Source organism: Rhopalosiphum padi, chromosome 4 (assembly GCF_020882245.1).
Source record: "Rhopalosiphum padi isolate XX-2018 chromosome 4, ASM2088224v1, whole genome shotgun sequence".
Taxonomy (NCBI): domain Eukaryota; kingdom Metazoa; phylum Arthropoda; class Insecta; order Hemiptera; family Aphididae; genus Rhopalosiphum; species Rhopalosiphum padi.
Window position 1 is genome coordinate 27492920 of NC_083600.1, and position 19721 is coordinate 27512640.

General features: G+C 29.2%; 1 protein-coding gene across 3 annotated transcripts in view; it reads left to right on the plus strand.

The window, feature by feature from the left end:
• LOC132929351 (uncharacterized) overlaps positions 1 to 19721 on the plus strand; it is a 40569-nt gene that overhangs the window by 13073 nt on the left and 7775 nt on the right. For all 3 annotated transcript variants that reach the window (XM_060994659.1, XM_060994658.1, XM_060994660.1), the window contains exons 3-8: positions 1169 to 1333; positions 5540 to 8109; positions 16781 to 17018; positions 17091 to 17326; positions 17736 to 17869; positions 17940 to 18115. In XM_060994659.1, coding sequence (XP_060850642.1) covers positions 1169 to 1333; positions 5540 to 8109; positions 16781 to 17018; positions 17091 to 17326; positions 17736 to 17869; positions 17940 to 18115 — 3519 coding nt within the window. The remainder of the gene's footprint in view (positions 1 to 1168; positions 1334 to 5539; positions 8110 to 16780; positions 17019 to 17090; positions 17327 to 17735; positions 17870 to 17939; positions 18116 to 19721) is intronic.

Sequence of the window (19721 nt, forward strand, 5' to 3'; positions counted from 1 at the left end):
AAAAAAAATGTCAACGCCCCCGCTCCTCATCCGAGCATTATATTATACAGAGGTCTGACTGTCTGAGGAGGGTTGGTGCATTTGTCTTACTAAAATTATTTTATAAATTAAAAAAAAATGTATTGTATGTTTTACTAACTCAAAATTGTATAATAATTTTGAATTATTAAAAGAAAAACATTGTTTTACTTCTGGCCTCCTAGCAAACAGATCCGGACTCGCCCGCACTCTCTGATTCCTCTTAGTTGTGCCACTGAGCAATTTCTATTTTAATCGTTTTTTAGAAATATTTTATACAGTTTTAAAAATATTTTCGTATTGTCTTTTTTTGTATAATCTTGTACTAAAACATATGTATGCACGAGTGTATATAATATGTTAAAAATAACAATAACGTGATGTTTATGTGTACGTTATCTATTATGGTAATTGAAATTCGAAATTTACAATAAAAACCTGAAATTGTAAATTTTTTTTACTAATATTCATCATGATTAGGACATATAATTATTATATATGAATACAAATATTTAACACCTACTATATTATACTTGGTTTTAGTATATTTTTTGGTTCCTTTTCTGGACAGTAATTGCCTCGGCTTCGTATAATTTCATTTCCGTATTCTGTATATATCCGTACAGATTCCTGTCAAAGTAAATATGCGCGCGTAGTTTTTGTGTCCTAATAACAGGCTATAGACTATATTATATATTGTAGTAGCGTACATTGTTGATCACGTGTCTTTGTTTTTGTCTTATTAGTTATTACGGTACATAAACACGTAGGACGACGTGTATATTCCGTATTAATGACCGACGAAATATGTTAAACGATTTGCCGACACATTGACAAAATATTATGCAATTCTATATGCCTATATAACAAATAACTGTACGAATTGTAAATAATTTCTATAGATAATAAACACTGCGGCTGTGTCACTGCTGTGACTTGTAAAACTAAGAAACAATACAGTATAACAAATAATGACGTGTTTAAAATTTCTTAGAAAACTACATAATAATACTATTAAACTAACAATTTTTAAGTTTATTTAAATATCAAACAAAACACAATCTATTCCATTTATCATCCCATTGACGTCGTGTACTCAAGTTAGTTTTATTTGATACTAATTGATTGAATTCATTTGGCCGTGTTACAGAAGACGATCTTTGCGATAACGGTGAAGAAGATAACTGGTCATCGTTCAACCAAAGTAGTTATGGTGGAAACATCGTAAGCAGCACGTCTTATATTTTTTTAGAAACGATTCTCGAAGAAACTTCTGACGATTTGCGGACGGATTCAGAAAGAAGTAGTGAAGAAGGTAACATTTTTATATAAAATAATAATTATTGCTAAGTAATTAATGTTATCTATAAAATGAGTGATAATTTGGTACTAATATAATATCAATCAAAAATGATTTTTTTGCTTGCATCATCTTTTAGGATAGTAAAAATGCTTCAATTTTCAATTTTGGTAGTTGTAATAAATTGGATTTAGTCGGTACTTTGAGAATGATCATCAATGGTAAAAAAACTACCCAGTAAGTAACTAAAAAAAAAAAAAAAAAAAAAAATGGGAATTTTCACGTAAAAACAGTATTTGAAAAAATTCTATTAAAATTTTTTTTTTTGTGTAACTGAAGTAACCATAATATTATATATTTGAAAAATTTAACCAAATATTTATATTCACATTTTCAGAACACAATTTTAGACTATTTATAGAAATTTTAAATTAAATTTTTTTAATGCTTTTTTCCAATAAAAAATGTAATATTTAAAAAGCTTGAAAATTGAATACAAGATTCTCATGGATTGTAAATTTATCAATTAAAAAATATCAAAAATATAATTAATAGTTACAATATTTTTTTATAAGCGTTTATAAAGTTATAATTTTGATGAAATTCATTAAAAATTTTCTTTTTATATCTAATATTTAAAATTTAATTCAAGATTCCTTACAAGTTTTTCTACTTCTATTGAAAAAAACTTTAGTGGAAAGTCATATTTATTTTTTATGAGTATTCGAAGTTCATAATTTTAAAATGTTGACCTTTTTAGAGCTATTTATATAGATTGTTCATATTTTTTTATATTTTATTTCTTTAAATGTCGGTAAAATAATTTTTGCTGGATAAAAACGCTTAAAAATAGGGTACACATTTTTTTGTATATATCTTCAAAATAAAATTAAAAAATAAGTGTGGGCAACTTATACCAACTTGGTATCGCTCTGCTGTATGGTAGAAATGGGGAGTAGGTCACTATAATGGATGTGTTAAATTTGAATGCAATAACAGGTATCACGAAAAACGATTCTGAATGGAAATGATTTATCAGTCTATGATAATCAGTAGGATATATTATATTATTAGCTATACTTAAATATTGTAATATATCGTTATTTTACGCGATTTCGTAAAAAATTAAATTTCATACGCTCATATAATTTTTTCTTTAATGACGCTAAAAATTTTTTTGCCGTTATTTGAAGAAAAGTTATGGTAAACCTTGCATTGGGTTTTTTAATCTTAGGTATATATCACAAAAATTTTACGAATTTTTAATTTCAAATTCCTTGCATATTTTTTCGATTTTGATATATTTCGTAAACATTTGAAATTTAAATACTTATAAACAAAAACTGTGAATAACGATTTTTGTTTTTTTTTTTAATACGATAAGTACAACTTATAATAAACTTTGTATTAAAATTTAAAGATTTTTTGGATTCCTAAATTTTTTTTGTAGGCATTTCAATAAAAAAAAATTGGAAAAATCGAAAATTTCGATAAATAGATAACGCTAATATAATAATTTGGTGAAAATTTCAAGTATATACAATAATTCGTTTTTAAGTTACAGCAAAATGAAAAAATCGATTTTGTCAAAAACTGATTATGCGTAAAAATTCCCGTTTTCCGTTGCTTTTTTAGGGTTTTTCCTAATTATTTACTTTTCACCCCTCAAAGTACCAACTAGATGAATTTTCAAAGAGAGGATGAAGTCAAAAATCAAAGTATATCATTTCTACTTCAGAACTTGATGAGTGATGACACACACACAACAAACAAAATACATCATCATAAAATCAATATATTTCTCACTTCGTTCAGAATCTAAAATAATACTAATTTAAAAATTGTAAAAAAGTATATAATACAAAGAACATATTTTATGTTATTATACTTTATACCTCTGCGATTATCTATAAGGCATTTTAGCACTTATTGCATATTAATTGGTTTAATATTCCTAATAAATAAACCATTCCTTGTTCTTCTTACAAATTAATGCTAACATCAAATAATTTAATATTATTATGAATAAAACGCTAACTGTTTATCGATGAATAATAAACCAACTAATCATATAATATATTGATTTATTACTGTTACATGATTTTTATCACAACAAAATATGTTTTGAACATTTGAACTTGAATTTTTATAAATCGATACATGAATATTACATCGTGTTCAAATCGCATATAAAATATAAACAATACGAGGCATACAATTATTATGTATCAAATATAAAATGTATTGTATGGCATTTTAACAATTCTATCTAAACATGTTTATTAACTAACTGTGTTTTCATATGTATTAGAAATTGGTTTTAATAGTTTTATTATTGTTCTTGACATTGAAAAATACAAAGAGTATTATAAAAGAGTTGATATATTATATACACGTATGTGTTTATATGATTATATTACAACATTTACAACAAATAATATGGACGATATGGTTAATAACCACAGGAGCTCACACCCATTTTTTTTCATTTGTAAATTTATGGCATGCACAAATGGTTTTACTAGTCTAAGACACGTCGTGACTCATCCTAAACTGCATACCTAGAATTCCAATTATTTTGGATTCTACTTTTGATATTAAATTTGTATCGTTCCTTGAAATATTTCATCAGGCAACCCAAATAGCACACATGCAGTTTACAGGCCTATATAATAAATAAAAGGAGTTTATAAATAATGGTGAATAAAACATTTAAAATAATAATAGTATCATATTATGATTATATTTATTAAAAATCCGGGGTTGTCACTCTGCTGAATAGTAGAATTTAAGTATACATCATGGGTAACTATAATATGTGTTATATTTGAATTAAATTATAAATCATCGACTACAAAAAACAATTCTGAACGAAGATTTCATAGCCTCTTTTTTCTAAGTGTATTTTATAATTTATTTATATTATTATTGGTTATTCGGTAAATTGAACTAATTTTTGTCAAAAATATCACAGATATATAAAATAATAATCATATCATTTTATATTGCTGTTATTAACTTATAAAGTCAAAACTGATGTATAGTTGAACTTGTCTAAATATTTTGAAAATTTAGTTTTCATTAAAAGTTTTATGTTCTTAGGATTAATATTATTTAAATTGACACAAAATAATTAAAATTATTATATAAAAAACGCATTTATTCATTTGAATATCCAACTTCATTACGAATGTGATGTGCAATATTATACGATGATTAGAACATTTTCTTGTATAATTGTGACTTTGTAAGCCCAGCACACATGTGATAGTTACGTTTGTGCATGGTTCCCAAATAATATTTAGCAGTAACTTACAGGAACCATAACTACGTTTTTGGAGAAAAATGGCTATGCTCAGAAAACATCTTCAAAAGACAGAAGCTTTTTTCCTACTCCCTAATACGAGGTCATAAATCACTGTAAACCAATACATTCGTTACTTTATTTAAAATTGAAAAATGTCTGAAAATAATTACATGAAACGTAATTATATAAATTTATCGAACAACATAAAATAAAATAATTTTTAGTTTAGAAAACACTATAAATAATGCTGTTACATTAAAAAAAAATTATATGACAACCATATCCATGTACATTGTATATACATGATTATATTATTGTATATGCTTCTATACATTTTTAGTAGTTTTAATAAGGTAATATTATTTAACAATAATAATAATAATTGACATTTATCGATTTACTGTCAATAGGAATGTAACGTATGTTATAGTGTGGTGTCTTTTTCTCAATCCTAATAGTTATTCATTATTTTATTTTATGTGACGATCATAAATTCTTATTATATTATAAAAATGTGTATTAATCTTTTAAAATTTCTTATTTTTAATCCAATTTATATAAAATTAAATCAAATTGTTATTATATTAATTAATTTTTCATATATTACGTGATTAAGTAAACAATTGAATATATGGCAAAACAAAATGGCTATAGAATTAATGACATACTATTATAAACTGTAGAAACTCTATAAAAATAAGCACTTAAATAGTAAATACTTATAGTTTTATTGTATTAAGTTTTATTTTATGTGTTATTATATTGCTGCTATATATTATACCTACATATAATAATATAAGATCGTTATTGAAATAATTATCAGTACGGTTAAATTCATACGCAAACTAATTTCATTTCCTTCAGCGTAGGGTATGTGATTTTTTTATTTCTAAAGCTTCACTGACCTTTTACAGATTTCATAAAGGAAGAAAACTGGTCTGTGATAAATCGTGGCGATCCGTTTAACTTGTTCAACTCGAGCAATAATAATAAACAAATGCCTGTCAGGATGCTTTATGATAACAACGATCCTGGTGTGCATGACGACGACGACGACAACAATACTGTGTTGTTCTACAGGGACAACCTGCAGGATCACCATTTGTGGACGAATGGTGCCAGCGGGGGGCCACTGACCAACGGTTGCGGGGGTGGTAGCCTATTGCAGTTCGAGAGCCTAGAGAAACAATGCGAACAAACCGTGTTCCGGACGACCGCCACTGCGACGCCGTTCATGACCAACAGCGCCGAGTCCCTAAACACTGCCCAACGTCCGGCAGGCGTGCCACGCCGGCAAAACTGGAAAAATCAACCGACGTTAGACGATGACTGCGGCACCTCCACGGCCGCCGCCATGGATGACGACGAAGCCGTGTTGTGCAGCACGCCGTTTTCGAGTTACGCTGGCGACGGATCTAGCATAAAGTCGCTAAGTAAGAGCATGGAGAGCGTACATTCGACCGCCAGCCGAAAACGATGCAACAACAACTGCAGGGACGGCGTCAATGACGTGTCGCAGAGTCTTGATGAGTTGCGTATGTGCGGTAGGGACGACGGGCAATACGATTCGGCGGTGGCGGCTGTCGGAGCGACGTGCGCCGTGTCGCAACCTGCCACCGGCATGTACAAAACAGTCGATTGTCTCATCGACCCAGCGTATTGCGGAAAAATGGACGACGATGACGACGAAGACGAAACGGATGGTAAAAAACAGGAAGACGTCATACAGGGCGTAGGATGTAAGCAGCAACGATCGTCCGAGAACTTGAGCGAAGATAGTGGTTTCGGGGATCAGGTGCCCCGCGGTCCTGCCGCACAACAAACGTACAAACCCATTGCTGAGGACGAAAACTATTTTGAGATGTCGACGAAGAGTATCGTGACGATCGCCGCCGCCGCCGTTTCTGCCACGGCCGCACAGTGCTCAGTCGCCGCCAAGGGGAAGGGGACAAACGACGACGACGACGACGACGCCGACGATGAGATGAAATCTAAATTTAGCGCAGCCTGGCACAGCTATCCCGAACTGGGCGATCGGCCGTCAGTGACTACGGAATCTCCTACGACCGACGACGACGAAAACCGCCGGAATCACCACCACCATCATCACCACCGCGACGGTACCGCGATGGCGTCACGTATGCCAATGTCAAGCACACCCAACCTGTGCGCCGACGGTTTGCTGGCGCACACTGACGGTGACTATTTGCGCTCCAAAAAGCTGCTAGACTCCACCGTGTCATTGGACAGATCTCACTCGCTGAAGCGCATACATTACGAGAGCGAGTCGGCTCTGAGCGCGGCTTCTTCGCGTGGTAGCAATCTACTGATAACTACCAGTTTCGTGAATCTGGCCACCGTGCCGACGCCCAACAAGGGCGTGCACTTTTGTCCGGTTGTGTCGGAAGTGAATTGGCGCGAGAGCTTCAGTAGCAGTAGCTGCACCGACGTCGGTGGTGGCGGCGGTGCGGGCGAAGACGACAACGGGTCGGACGAACCACCGGAAACGGAAGACGACGACGACTATGACCGGGTCAGTGACGAAGTCGACGAAAACATTGACACTATGGTAATGAAACTGTTGACCGGTTTACCGTCGGAAACCAGGCGTCCGAGTGTGGCGGAAAAACAACAGCTGCGCGAACGGCTGGACTTCATCACGGGCGGCTCCCCACCAATGTCGCATAGGATAGTCGCCGCGCCCACTAATAACACCGCGGCCACCGGTTCCAACAGCCACGGTCGCAGTGTTCAACCGCGACCGACCGAAGTTGACGCGCCCGCTGTGGTCGTCATGTCCGCTAAATCGAAAACGATCGGCGACAAGCTCGGTGGATTTTTCCAGCGGTTCTCTTTGCGCAGGCTGAGCGGCCGGCGAAATAAGGACAAGAAGAAACAAAAAGCGGAGGAATGCAACGCGACGGCGGCGGTGTCTGCACAGTCGAGTAATAATAATTGCAGGCCCGATACACCGCCACCCCCGCCGCCCGTCGCGGGACGACCGTCTAGTGCGACCGCTGCCGCCACCTCCGATAGGGGTAAAAAACCGCCGTTACCCCCGCAACCCCCATCAGCAGATGGGTATGTTACGCGCCGGCGCCTCGTGTATGACGAAAATCGCGGTAGCCGACTGCCGCCACCGCCGGCACTGCCAACGGCTGGCAGTCGTGCGTCTCTGCAATCGCGGTCGCCCGCCGCCGTTGCCATGTCCCGTCCGGATCACCGGGCCGGTCTACTCGAAACCGACTTGGATTCTAACGTGACCAGGACATCGTCGTCATCGCTCATGATGGGCGGTGGTGGTTGCAGCCCCAACAAAAAGGCCCGTAGTCTGCTCGACTTGGGCGCTTCGTCGGCAAAATTGTCACTGGCCCCCAATGACTCGAACAGATCGTCCGCCGACGGGTCGTCCTCAAACACAACCGATTACAGGGCTAAATCCATGGAATTTCTGTTGGATAAGGAAAATCAAGCTGCCGTTCAGGTAAGAAATTATAGTCATTTTATAAATTACGTGTAAATCGTTAATGTAACTGTGTAGGTATTCGCAATATACACACCCCTAAGTATACGAAACCGAGCATACGATGTATATGTATACAGTTGAATTAATGATAAGTTTATTATTGACATTAATCTTATGTTAATCGAAAAAAAAAGATGGTTTAAACAAAAATTATTTATATATAGGTCAGGGGGAATAATTTGGGTGGTAGCGAATTTTGTGGGTCATTCAGTACACGTGGGGAGAGGGGCCGTTTGTCAGAATGCAATCAATACACTCAGCGCAGCATCGTGGCTCAGTACAAACACTACAAACGGTCAACAGTCATTCTTTAATCTTATAGATTTTTAAAGATTTTAAAGTTGCCATAAAAAATTCACTGATGGAAATATATTAATGATAATTACTCGCTATTATACATATATTTGGTACTTGTAGCACAAATAGGAAAAATTCTCTGATGGCTTCTCGGTACTCTGATATATATATATTTTTTTTAGTACATTCCCCTTTAAGAGATAGTAAATAAGAAATTAATTTAGTATGTATAAACATAGGGGTTATTAATATTTTGACGAGCTCATAGTTATATGAAATATATTTTCTATTAAATAAATATTATTCATTTTTAAAATCAACTGTATTTTATTAGTTTATTTATGTTAAATTTTTCACATAAAACAATTTCGATAATATGTCTAGTGATTTACATTATTGTTGTGTATCGTCTATCGTCGAACCCTTTTCTACATAATAGCCTCCCATGCGTGTGTCAATAATTTCACTAAAACGCGTGTTCGAAGTCCTTCCCATTCAATGATTTTACAATATGATAATATTATGTTTATTAAAAAGAGTAATAAACACGGGGAAAAATACTTTAACGGTTTTCGATGAATCACAAAAGCGTGATAATAATTATTAATTAATTTAGCACAAAGAACAGTAGATTCCTGGCTGCGAATACTAAATTATAGATGAGCACCTTGGTCAATGGTCAGTAGTCATTACTTGTAACTTAGACAATTATTTACGGCTTTATTTAACTCAGATCAATTGTTCTTTGAATTTTGCATTAATAATATACCTATATCGTTTATTAGTGGTAGCGACATCGGATACATACTAATTACATTTTAAATAATAATGCGTATTTTAATTTCACAATTGTGTAGCTTGAAAAATCTTCATAATACGATTTATAACTAATTTTACAGTTTTTCTTTTAATTTAATTTTTAGGCATTTTTCGATGGTTGTTAATATTGACAGTATTGTATTTTCATTTTTATACCTATATGTATAACTAAATATGTTGTACTACAAAATAATATTTAATAGTATATAATTATTAATTATACTTTATATTTTATATTATACTATACAATAATAGATATTTACACTAATGGCAAATTAAAATGTTAAAATACAAATCTTTTTATTAAAACTACTAAAAAATGTATCGGGGTTTTAATTCAATATTAAGGTTAGAAATAATATACGTGTTAATTATATTTTTTTCTATGTAATATAATTTATTTATCTAATGTTGAATCCAAAGCTATAGCATTATATTCTCATAATACATTTCTTTCATATAAATTAATTATGCGTATTAGTTCTGGCATATGTAACTTTTTGTAAATTTATTTGTATTGGCGCATTGCAATTAAAATGTGTGTATACTATAACAGTGGAAAAATAAACATCTGTATATGGTTTTTAATTTTCATAATATTAAGACAGTTATATTATGTATAATCTTGTGTACAAAAATGCGTAATGTGATTTACTTTTTTATGTACTAATTAAATTAAAAACGACATTAGGTTACTTTAAATTTTCTAACGCTATATCACTGAGTGATTATAGTTGTAAACAATAAAAGTATTTGTAGGTTATTGTGAAAGTTGTAATCAGTGCTATGCAATTTATACTAAACATATAATAATTAAATAATACATTGCATAAATATAATATTTATTGGAATTTTTTCATTTATCTATTAATTAATTAAACAGAATATATTTTAAAATATTAAAAACTCGTAGATTTATATTTATTTTAATTTAATGATCGTATTATAAAAATATTGAAACATTTCATTATTATTATTTGATATTTGGTTGAAAAATAGATCTATTGATAATTTTTCCTTTAAAAATAAAATGAGAAATACACCTATTCCACATAGTCAGTTGATTATAATTTATACTTACAGTACCGCCTCCACTTCTTAAACGCCCACTACCTACAACTGTCCTACTCACAAATACCAAACTGTATGCGTGCATTTTTGTTGACTGTCGCCATAATAAAATTACGGTAAAATGCATATTATTTGCATGTATGTGATATATGCATATATGCTTTTGAATTTGTACCATATTAATTATTGTTATAAAAATAGTAACTATTAAAATATTAAATATTAAAAATAGCTGAAAAAGATTTGTTTTATTTTTTGTAGAATAAAATTAAAAAAATTGAAAAACCGTGACATATAAGGTTAAAATTATTTTTAAAGTTAAACACTTGAAAATAAAGCGAAATTTTTACGTCGTTTTTAAGGGGCTGGTTTACATTTTTGACAGAATAAAGTAAAAATAATCTATAGGACTTTATCTACGTATATGTTCAGACTTAAGATTTCAAGTAAATGTTTACTTTTATTTAACTTTAATGTTGTGGATCCATTGATGGTTTTCAATGTTTTACTTAAGCACAATGCCTATAAAACCGCACATAGGATATCTATGCACATGTAGGCCAATCAATAATTCATAAAGTCCACCTACTGCATATTCCCCTTCTTATATTGTCAACATGCCAACATGCATTGTGTACATTATTTTAATACAGTTCATTTTTGTTTTTTTAGTCTTGGTTTTACTGACTCCGTTGAGTATCCTAACTGTTTATTTTTAATGTCCAGGAAAAATGGTTTGTATAGGACTTGTTGCCAAATCCAGTACACACCATATATGAGTATAATATGACTGGTTAGAACTAGGATAGTATTGTCTACAGTCTATTTCATACAAATTAAGATTATTAATGACGTGACTACTTGTATATTTAATTTTATAAACTAAAGGCTTAAACGAATTTGACAAGTAACAAATAATAAATAAATATTTAAAAAAAATTGAATTTGAAATTAAACTAAGTCCATTAATTTTCATTATTATAATATATCTAAAATCAATTTTGACTAACATTGTTTTATAAATATTGTCTTAATTCATTAAAAATAGTAAATGCTGCCAAACAATTACTTGAGACATGGTTAGTTTTTTTTAAGTATTCAAAATTTGCATAGTTATTATAATAAAAACTATAACTTTAAAGAAACTTATTACTTTATAATATATAAGTTAATAAATACGTACCTACTTGTCTATTAGTCAACATTTCCACTTTTGATAAATATTTTGTTAAATTCCTAAAAATCTTAAACTTTAAAATAATTTATTACTTAGTAATACACTATATATATATTTATATTGTATACCTACACAATATTAACTACACATTGTATATTGTTTTTTTTTTACTGACCGTATTTTTGAAACTTAGTTGTATATTTTTTGTAACACATCTAAATGTAATTTTTTGATTCAAAAAATTAATTTAAAAAAAGTAAGCTGTCTTAAAAATTTCTCCCATACCTTGAGTAATTTAATGTCAACAAACAACATGATATTATGTATAATATATTAATTATATATGACATATTATGTAAATGATATAACATTATAACCCATATTGTTCACATATAAAAAGACACATCACCTAATATATACAGTTAAGTTTGTTGAATCATCTATAAATAATCAAACTGCATCCCTTACCACAACTTTCCATAAATTACTGATATAATTTACTTCGCTATAGCTATGTTAAAAACGGTTTTGAAATAAAAGTTCACCTTGTAATTCCCTTCCCTTCTCCTCTATTCACGCACACTGTTTGACAATGTCGTGTGTGTCAGCTCAAACTAGGGCTCATCGTGACAGGTAGGCGGTACCACTAGTTCGTAACTTAGAGATAACTAACTATGTACAGAGTGATTGCATACAATTTGTTCTAATTTCTAACCATATATAAATACCATATATAAATCATTGATCTGTATGATTATTGTATTATTGTTATTTGTTATTGTTGTTTTTTAACTAGATCGAATTATATTATACTTAAATAGTATTGGTATTTTGTATATTATATTACATATTAAACTATTATAAATTGTTAACTAATTTGTACATTTTACTTAGCAATTATTTTTCAAGTGCGATTCTTATTTATCCCTCTGTTTAAATGATAGAGTATTCTATTTTCACGTACATACGAATAATTATATAAATGCCGAAGTATTTGTGTATTGATAATATTTATACTCGAATTATAAATTAATTGAGTCTAAACTCTCCATAATATTGCATTATTTAATGAAGATTTTAAAATTTGTAATTTTGTTTTATTTTGTCTCCAATATTATCTGTTATTACTTATTTATTTAAAAAGTAGAATTTTTTAAGCGTTATTTTAAAAGATATATCTAATTTTTTTACACGATTCTTAATTTATTAATACAAGGATATAAACTATTTGTGATAATATGATCTACATCTTGATAGGTTCAATGCATGCTATTATAAGGCATAAGTAATTATTAAAAAATTATTATAACGCAGTAACTAAATAAAACAAGTTAATTATTAGGTATATAATTAATAATTTACTTTCACATTTTTCCATGATATTTTGTATCCGAATAACGCTGTAGAGTCATGAAAAATATGGCTCACGCTATAATATTTAAAGACAAAAGCCGAGTAGGCGGAGTCGGTTTGATTACTGTCAAACGTCAAGCCCTTCCGTGTATTGTTTTAAAGTCTCTTTAGAACTGCAGTCTGCTAAAGCCTATACATGGTCTTTGCTGCACAGAAAAAATATGTACTACCCACATTTCAAGTAATATCTTCTTACTCATATGGACTTTTATCAAATTAAACAGCCGTGCTATCTGTATCGCTGTAAAATAAAAAATCTCGAGGTATTTTATACATATATGCTAAATTTGTTGTGTTCGTTAAAACATTTTCGTAGGTTGCAAATAGTCATTATTATATTATATTTATTATTTTATGCACAGTATTTTTTCTACTCATAGTAGTTAACTTTTATATTGCATTATATATTATATAAACAGCTAATATATTAATTGATGGCTAATTCTGATAATAAAGATTTTTTTAAATATTTAATATTATAAATTATTCCTAAAAGATGTCGTTAATCTTTATATATGTTACAGTGGAATGTATTGATTTTACTATGATGTATGTTTTTATTGCTATGTCTAAAAACACTTTTTCTAGTAAAAAAAAATTTTCTAATCTCATCAACTTTGATGGAGATTTCTGATAACTATAATGTAGTTTGGACTTTGGTAAATCAAAAGTAAATATTATTTTTTTAAATAATCAGGAAAAAGAAAGAAAAATACACTTTTATTAAAAAATGTTAATATTGCTACCAAAATAATTGTTCGGTAACCGTGGTTACCAATAAGGTAGACCCTCTCCGCTTAGAATCGTTTTTCTTATACTAGGATAGGGAAGTATATCATTGAATTGAAATTTAATACATCCATTACACTATTACAGAGACCCAATCAATGACTATGTACACTTGACACCTATTGTACCACAGAACGGTTACCTACTTGCCCACCTTTATTTAATTGTTATTGCTTAATTGGATTTCTAATGTAATGGTACTTTAATTTATTTTTGGTTTTATTAATAGGTTATTTGTGTTTCAATTTTTATTTCATTTTTGCGTGTTACGTTTAAATGTTTTCTGAAATACTACTTACCATAATATATGTATAAGGTGACCTACTTATTCAAATAGGCTGAAATGCTGAATCAATTTCGATCATATAACAATTAATAAAGTAGACGATTAATTGTTACACGATCGAAATTGATTCAACCTATTTGACATTCATGTGTATTGTTCACCTATCTGATAACGATTATAAAGGAAAAAGTTTTTAATCAGATTCCACTATTTTCATTTTATGATTTTTATGTTATTTTATTTTTGATATGTATCTATATTAATATTATCTTAATACTAGAAACATTAAATTCATTAATTTTATACTTTACACTAAAGTTATACATTGTAGGTACAAATTTTCATTTAGATATATATTATAAAAATAGAAATGGTAAATAATAAAAATATATTTTCAGCATTAACAACTAGTTAGTTCAATAATAAAGCACTTATCATCATTTCTTCTGCTTCCAATACATTTTTAATATCTAGTTATATATACACTATCATCCATCATATGACATCATTATGCTAAACGATAGGTCATACTGTCAAATAATATGTATTATGTGGTCATACATGCAGAGACTATATTGTGCGGGCCTTATAAAATTATAAGAAATGGAATCGATCGGTATACCTACGTAATGTCATAGTCCCTATTTCACTTGCCTCTGTTGACCTTAAAACATGGTAGTGTGATAAATTTTATCAAACAAATTCAAAATTGAGTTTAAGATGAATAAATCATTAAATGTATTTCAATGTTTCTATTAATATATAAGTAAATATAATATATAATAATATAATTGTGTAAAAAAAAATCCCAAGTTCTTTAATATGCCTACATTCTTCAGACATTTATATTTAAATATACATTTTAATTATATGCAGTGTAAAACGGCTACTCCCAGTAAAACACATTCCAAAACATATATATATATTTTTTTAAATAATCTCATGGTGTTTATGTTCAACGGATGAAACATGAATCCGAAATACGTCCGTGATAAAAATAGTATAAGAGTTGTGACCATTTTAGTAATTAGGAAATAGTATTATGGAGAAACTACTTTATCATGTTTATACATTTGTTTGAACGCTTACAAAAAGTCAAGAATAATTTATTATTCAACCAATAAATGTGTCACATAAGTAATAAATAGTAAGAATACTTACATGTATATATATTATATACATTCATTATTGACATCATATTGGAACTTAAATGTCATATTCATATTATGATACCTTTAATTATTATATTATAAACTAAATAGTAAATACTAATAATAAAAGTACGGTATTAGCTAAAAAAAAATTAAAATAAATGCAAGGTTAGGATAAATTGATATAAAAATCTATTAAATAGAAAATTCTGATATTCCGTAATATTATTACCTATACAATTGTATAATATGTCAATTAGCTTGAATTAAAAAATAAATAAATAAACAGTAAAATGGATTGCTGTGAAGATACCTACAACTTGCTATACAAACGACTTTTAAGACGGAGACTACATAAACAGATGTAGCATACATTTAAAACAAGTCGTTTCAGTGTTAGTATTTTTTCTTGTCAATTATAAATTGTATAAAATATATTCTATCGGCTAATTTATTTTAAAATATCTTATTTATTTAGCTTTCATATTTTTATTTTTATTTTCGTTGTATTACGTTTGTGCATATAGTATATACATACATTAGTATATTTTAGTGTTATACATAGTACATACATATACATACATGATTTATAGTACTATAAACACTATAATAGGCATTTTGATACTTTGTACAATTATCGAAAATTGTAAAATATAATTGTATTATATTATTTAATAACTAATTTGTATCTGAATATCTTGATTTAGTTTGGGAGGAGTGAGGCTATATAAAATTACTTGGAGACAGTTTTGGATTAATTTTTTAATAAGGAGTTATAGGTCTCAACTTTTTGTTTTTAATACTCAGTTAATCCCTTTATATTATATTTCTTTGAAATAATAGATGTTAAACCCTCCTGACACACGTATAGCGATGTAACCAAATGTTCGTATAGTTGTAGATTAATAATACTATCTTGGACTTTTGATACAAATATTATTTTATACTAACTGCCTATAATTAAGTATATTATATCAGTATAATACTTATCATTTATCAATAAAAACTTTTCATTAAAGGTTCCTATCTTAGTTCATGATTAAACCATTAAGTTAACTACAATATTTAATGTACAATGTATATAGGTACCTTTATTATCTAAAAATAGTATATACTATTGTATACACCGACCTTTGGTGAGGAAGGTAATTAGGTAATTGATATAGGCCCCGATAACACTAACAATCAAACATTCAAACAGTAAAATAGGGAATAACGGTCATTGCAATTTTAGACGTTGCACACTGTTCAGATCGAACGGTATTAAATTTATAAAATATTTTTTAAATTACATTAATTTTTTCTAGTAGTATTTTTTTGTATTCTGCGTCGTTCTTTAAATTTAATTTCGTAAGTTTCTATAAAATTTAACATGGATAGAATTGGAAAATGGTTGGACGAAGATGAATACTTGTTCACGAAATCAATGCACGCTTACATTGAGAGTCGTATAATTTGGGACCTTAAACGATTACCAATGTCTGTGTTTCGCATGAAAAAGAATCGTTATGAAAATCCAGAATACCGTTATAGTGTCAGTGCCTTATTAGTGATGTCATTTGCAAATTTTTTAATTCCTACTAATTTCCAACTAATAAACTATATATTTTTATTTTTTATTTTTAGGCTCCAGAAAATGAACTTCGTAAAGTAAATGTTAACAGTGGAGAACGGATACTTTCTGAACATGAGTTACGCATACAGCGTTCTTTGCAAAGACTCAATCTTCCTGAATGGTACAAAACATGCAATGTACCGGCTCAAGGATTTATTTTGAAAAGACATAGTGATGCTGGTTATACGACCAGTATGTCTAGTCTATCATCAAACCAATCACAGTCACCAAAAATGTATTCTAATTACAGTAAGCAGTATTTAAAATAAAACATTGCAATATTCTTTTTTTGTTTAAAATTAAAAATTATTGTTATTTCAGATAATACACTGCTTAGCCCCCAAACACATGCTGCAACTAAGAATTTCTCACGTTGGAGTACTAGCCGTTTGAATGGATCAAATTCAAATAGTACATCTCCTTGTAGTTCCACACGATCGTCATTTAACTATCGTCAACCATATTTGGGTTGGAGATCTCAGGAAAAATTGTCCAAACCCAGAACCCCAGCCGAACGACTTGCTGCTGGATTACTTGCTCAACAACAACACGAACCGGTAATTTTTATAACTAACCATTAAGATTTTTATCATTTTAGTAATTTTAGGTCTGTTGCATAAACCTTGTAAATATTAATTTTTTTTTATTAAATAATAAACAGATGATTCAATAGTTTACAACCTTTACATTTTAACGTCCATAACTCATATCATCTCCAAACAGAACTAATGTTTAAAAATACCATAGTTCAATAGATTACTAAATAGTTAATGAAGTACTATCTACAGCTTATGATTTTAATACTAATAAATTTTCATTACTTAAAATCTACTTTTATTAGTTACTTCAATATTTTAATTAGTTAAAAACATAAAAATCAAATATTTCAATTTTAAATAGTAATTAATTGATGTATTTAGTTATTTATTCTATATTGGATTATTGTTCAATTTTTCTGTTATAAAGACATGTCAAACAAGCTTATCTGAAGTACAGTCATCAATTAAAGAAGTAACATCAGCTATAGCCAACTATGTATCGTCGTCAACGCCAGATGGAAGTAAAGAAAGGCTGAATACTGATCAGGATACCCCATCTAGGTAAAAATTAGTTATATAACAATGTAAAAATATAATGAATTGAATCTATTTCGAATTGATTTTGTTTTAGATGCCCATCATTTAAAGGTAGCACAGGTCGCTTATGTTGGTTGGAAAGTTCATTTGTGGGAAACAAGCGACCCAGTTTAACGAGAGACACACCACCATCAGAATTAACCACACCACCATCACATCGAAAAGCTACACCTGTCAGACAAATTCAAAATAATGGCAGTTGGGTCAATGGTGAGTGTGAATATACGTAGACAAGGCTTGCAGCCACGTACAAAAAATTGGACACTGCCTGCTGTGTAGAAGCCGATAAAATGCTTATCGAAACAATATCATATGATATAGCACTTGAACAGCTTTTGTTGGACTACCTTTAGATTTTATTTATTTATTTTGTAATTTGTTTTCGTTTTAGTATAAGCGAGTTAGTTGTTAAAAATGTTTTATTTTTTTTTATGTATGTTGCACTCGAGCAAAATTTAAACATTGTAGATTATTTTTTTTTATTATTATTTATAAATAAGCTGAATGAAAACGTAGAGCATGACAAAATTAATGATTATTTTTTGTATGTTTAATTCTTTTTAGTATTAATTAATTGATTTCAATTGATGATGTTATAATGAAAAAAAAAGGTAATATCTAATTAAAAAGAAAACTATCTGGGACATTTCAATACATTTTTGTGTAAATATTTCTTTAAATAAGAATTTAATTGTTACTTGATTATAAAACCAATTGATTTATAATGAACTGAGACATTATAAATGAAAAAAAAATCAAGTGAAGTATACATTTTTAATAAACCTATACATTGTATACAAATATTGTCAAATATTGACAAGTCTTATTAATTATTATTTAAAGTTAATTTTTATGTTGATTTTGAAGTGTATTGTGTATTTTGTGGAGCTAAAAATATTAAGAAATTGCAAATATATTTTTTATTTTTACATCAATAACTGTAATTAATATAATATGAATATATGGTGCTAGATAAATTTTAATATTTTATCAAACCATTTATGGAAGCCACTATCTCAATCTATTTTCAAATTTTCTAAATTAAATTTACCTAAGTTTGTGCGCAGTACTATTTGCGTTATTAGTTTCAATATAATACGCTAATTTATTTAAAAAATTCATGAATTTGAATAGGCTTTTAAACGTATTATAATATTGTTTTATTTTTTAGAAACTTAACAACACATTTACTTTCATTAATCATAATTCATACTTATTACATTTATTCATTATGTTTATTCATAATTTATTATTTAATAATAAAGAAAATTTGAAATTAGATACTATTACAAAGATGACCTTTTTATGTATCTCACATACTTCCCTCGGTGCTGCAAACTATCATCATTTCAGTTGAAATTTAAAAACATTGTTGTATACAAATATGTATTTATCATGTACTTTTAATTGTATTTGATTTACAAAATTTATAATTATTTATAAATTATATTCTATATAATAAATATATATATGTTGCTTTTTAATGTTACTAGTTAAATGTTTTTTTATCACATTATTATGTACATATATAATGATTTAATAATAAGCTAATTTTAGTGACTAGTTATAAAAATTTCCAAATTTCAAACATGATGATGATTGATGTAATCATTTTTTTACCGGTGAACTAAATATTTGTTACTCAAACTTCAAAGTTAAGCTTTTACCCAAAAATATTTAAAATATGGTCAGTATACCATAAACCTATTTTATTTTTTATTAATTGAATTTTACATTTTTAAATTTTTTACATACTATATTACGAACAATATTAATAATTTAATGTTTAAGCAATCCTACTTCAACCTTACACATT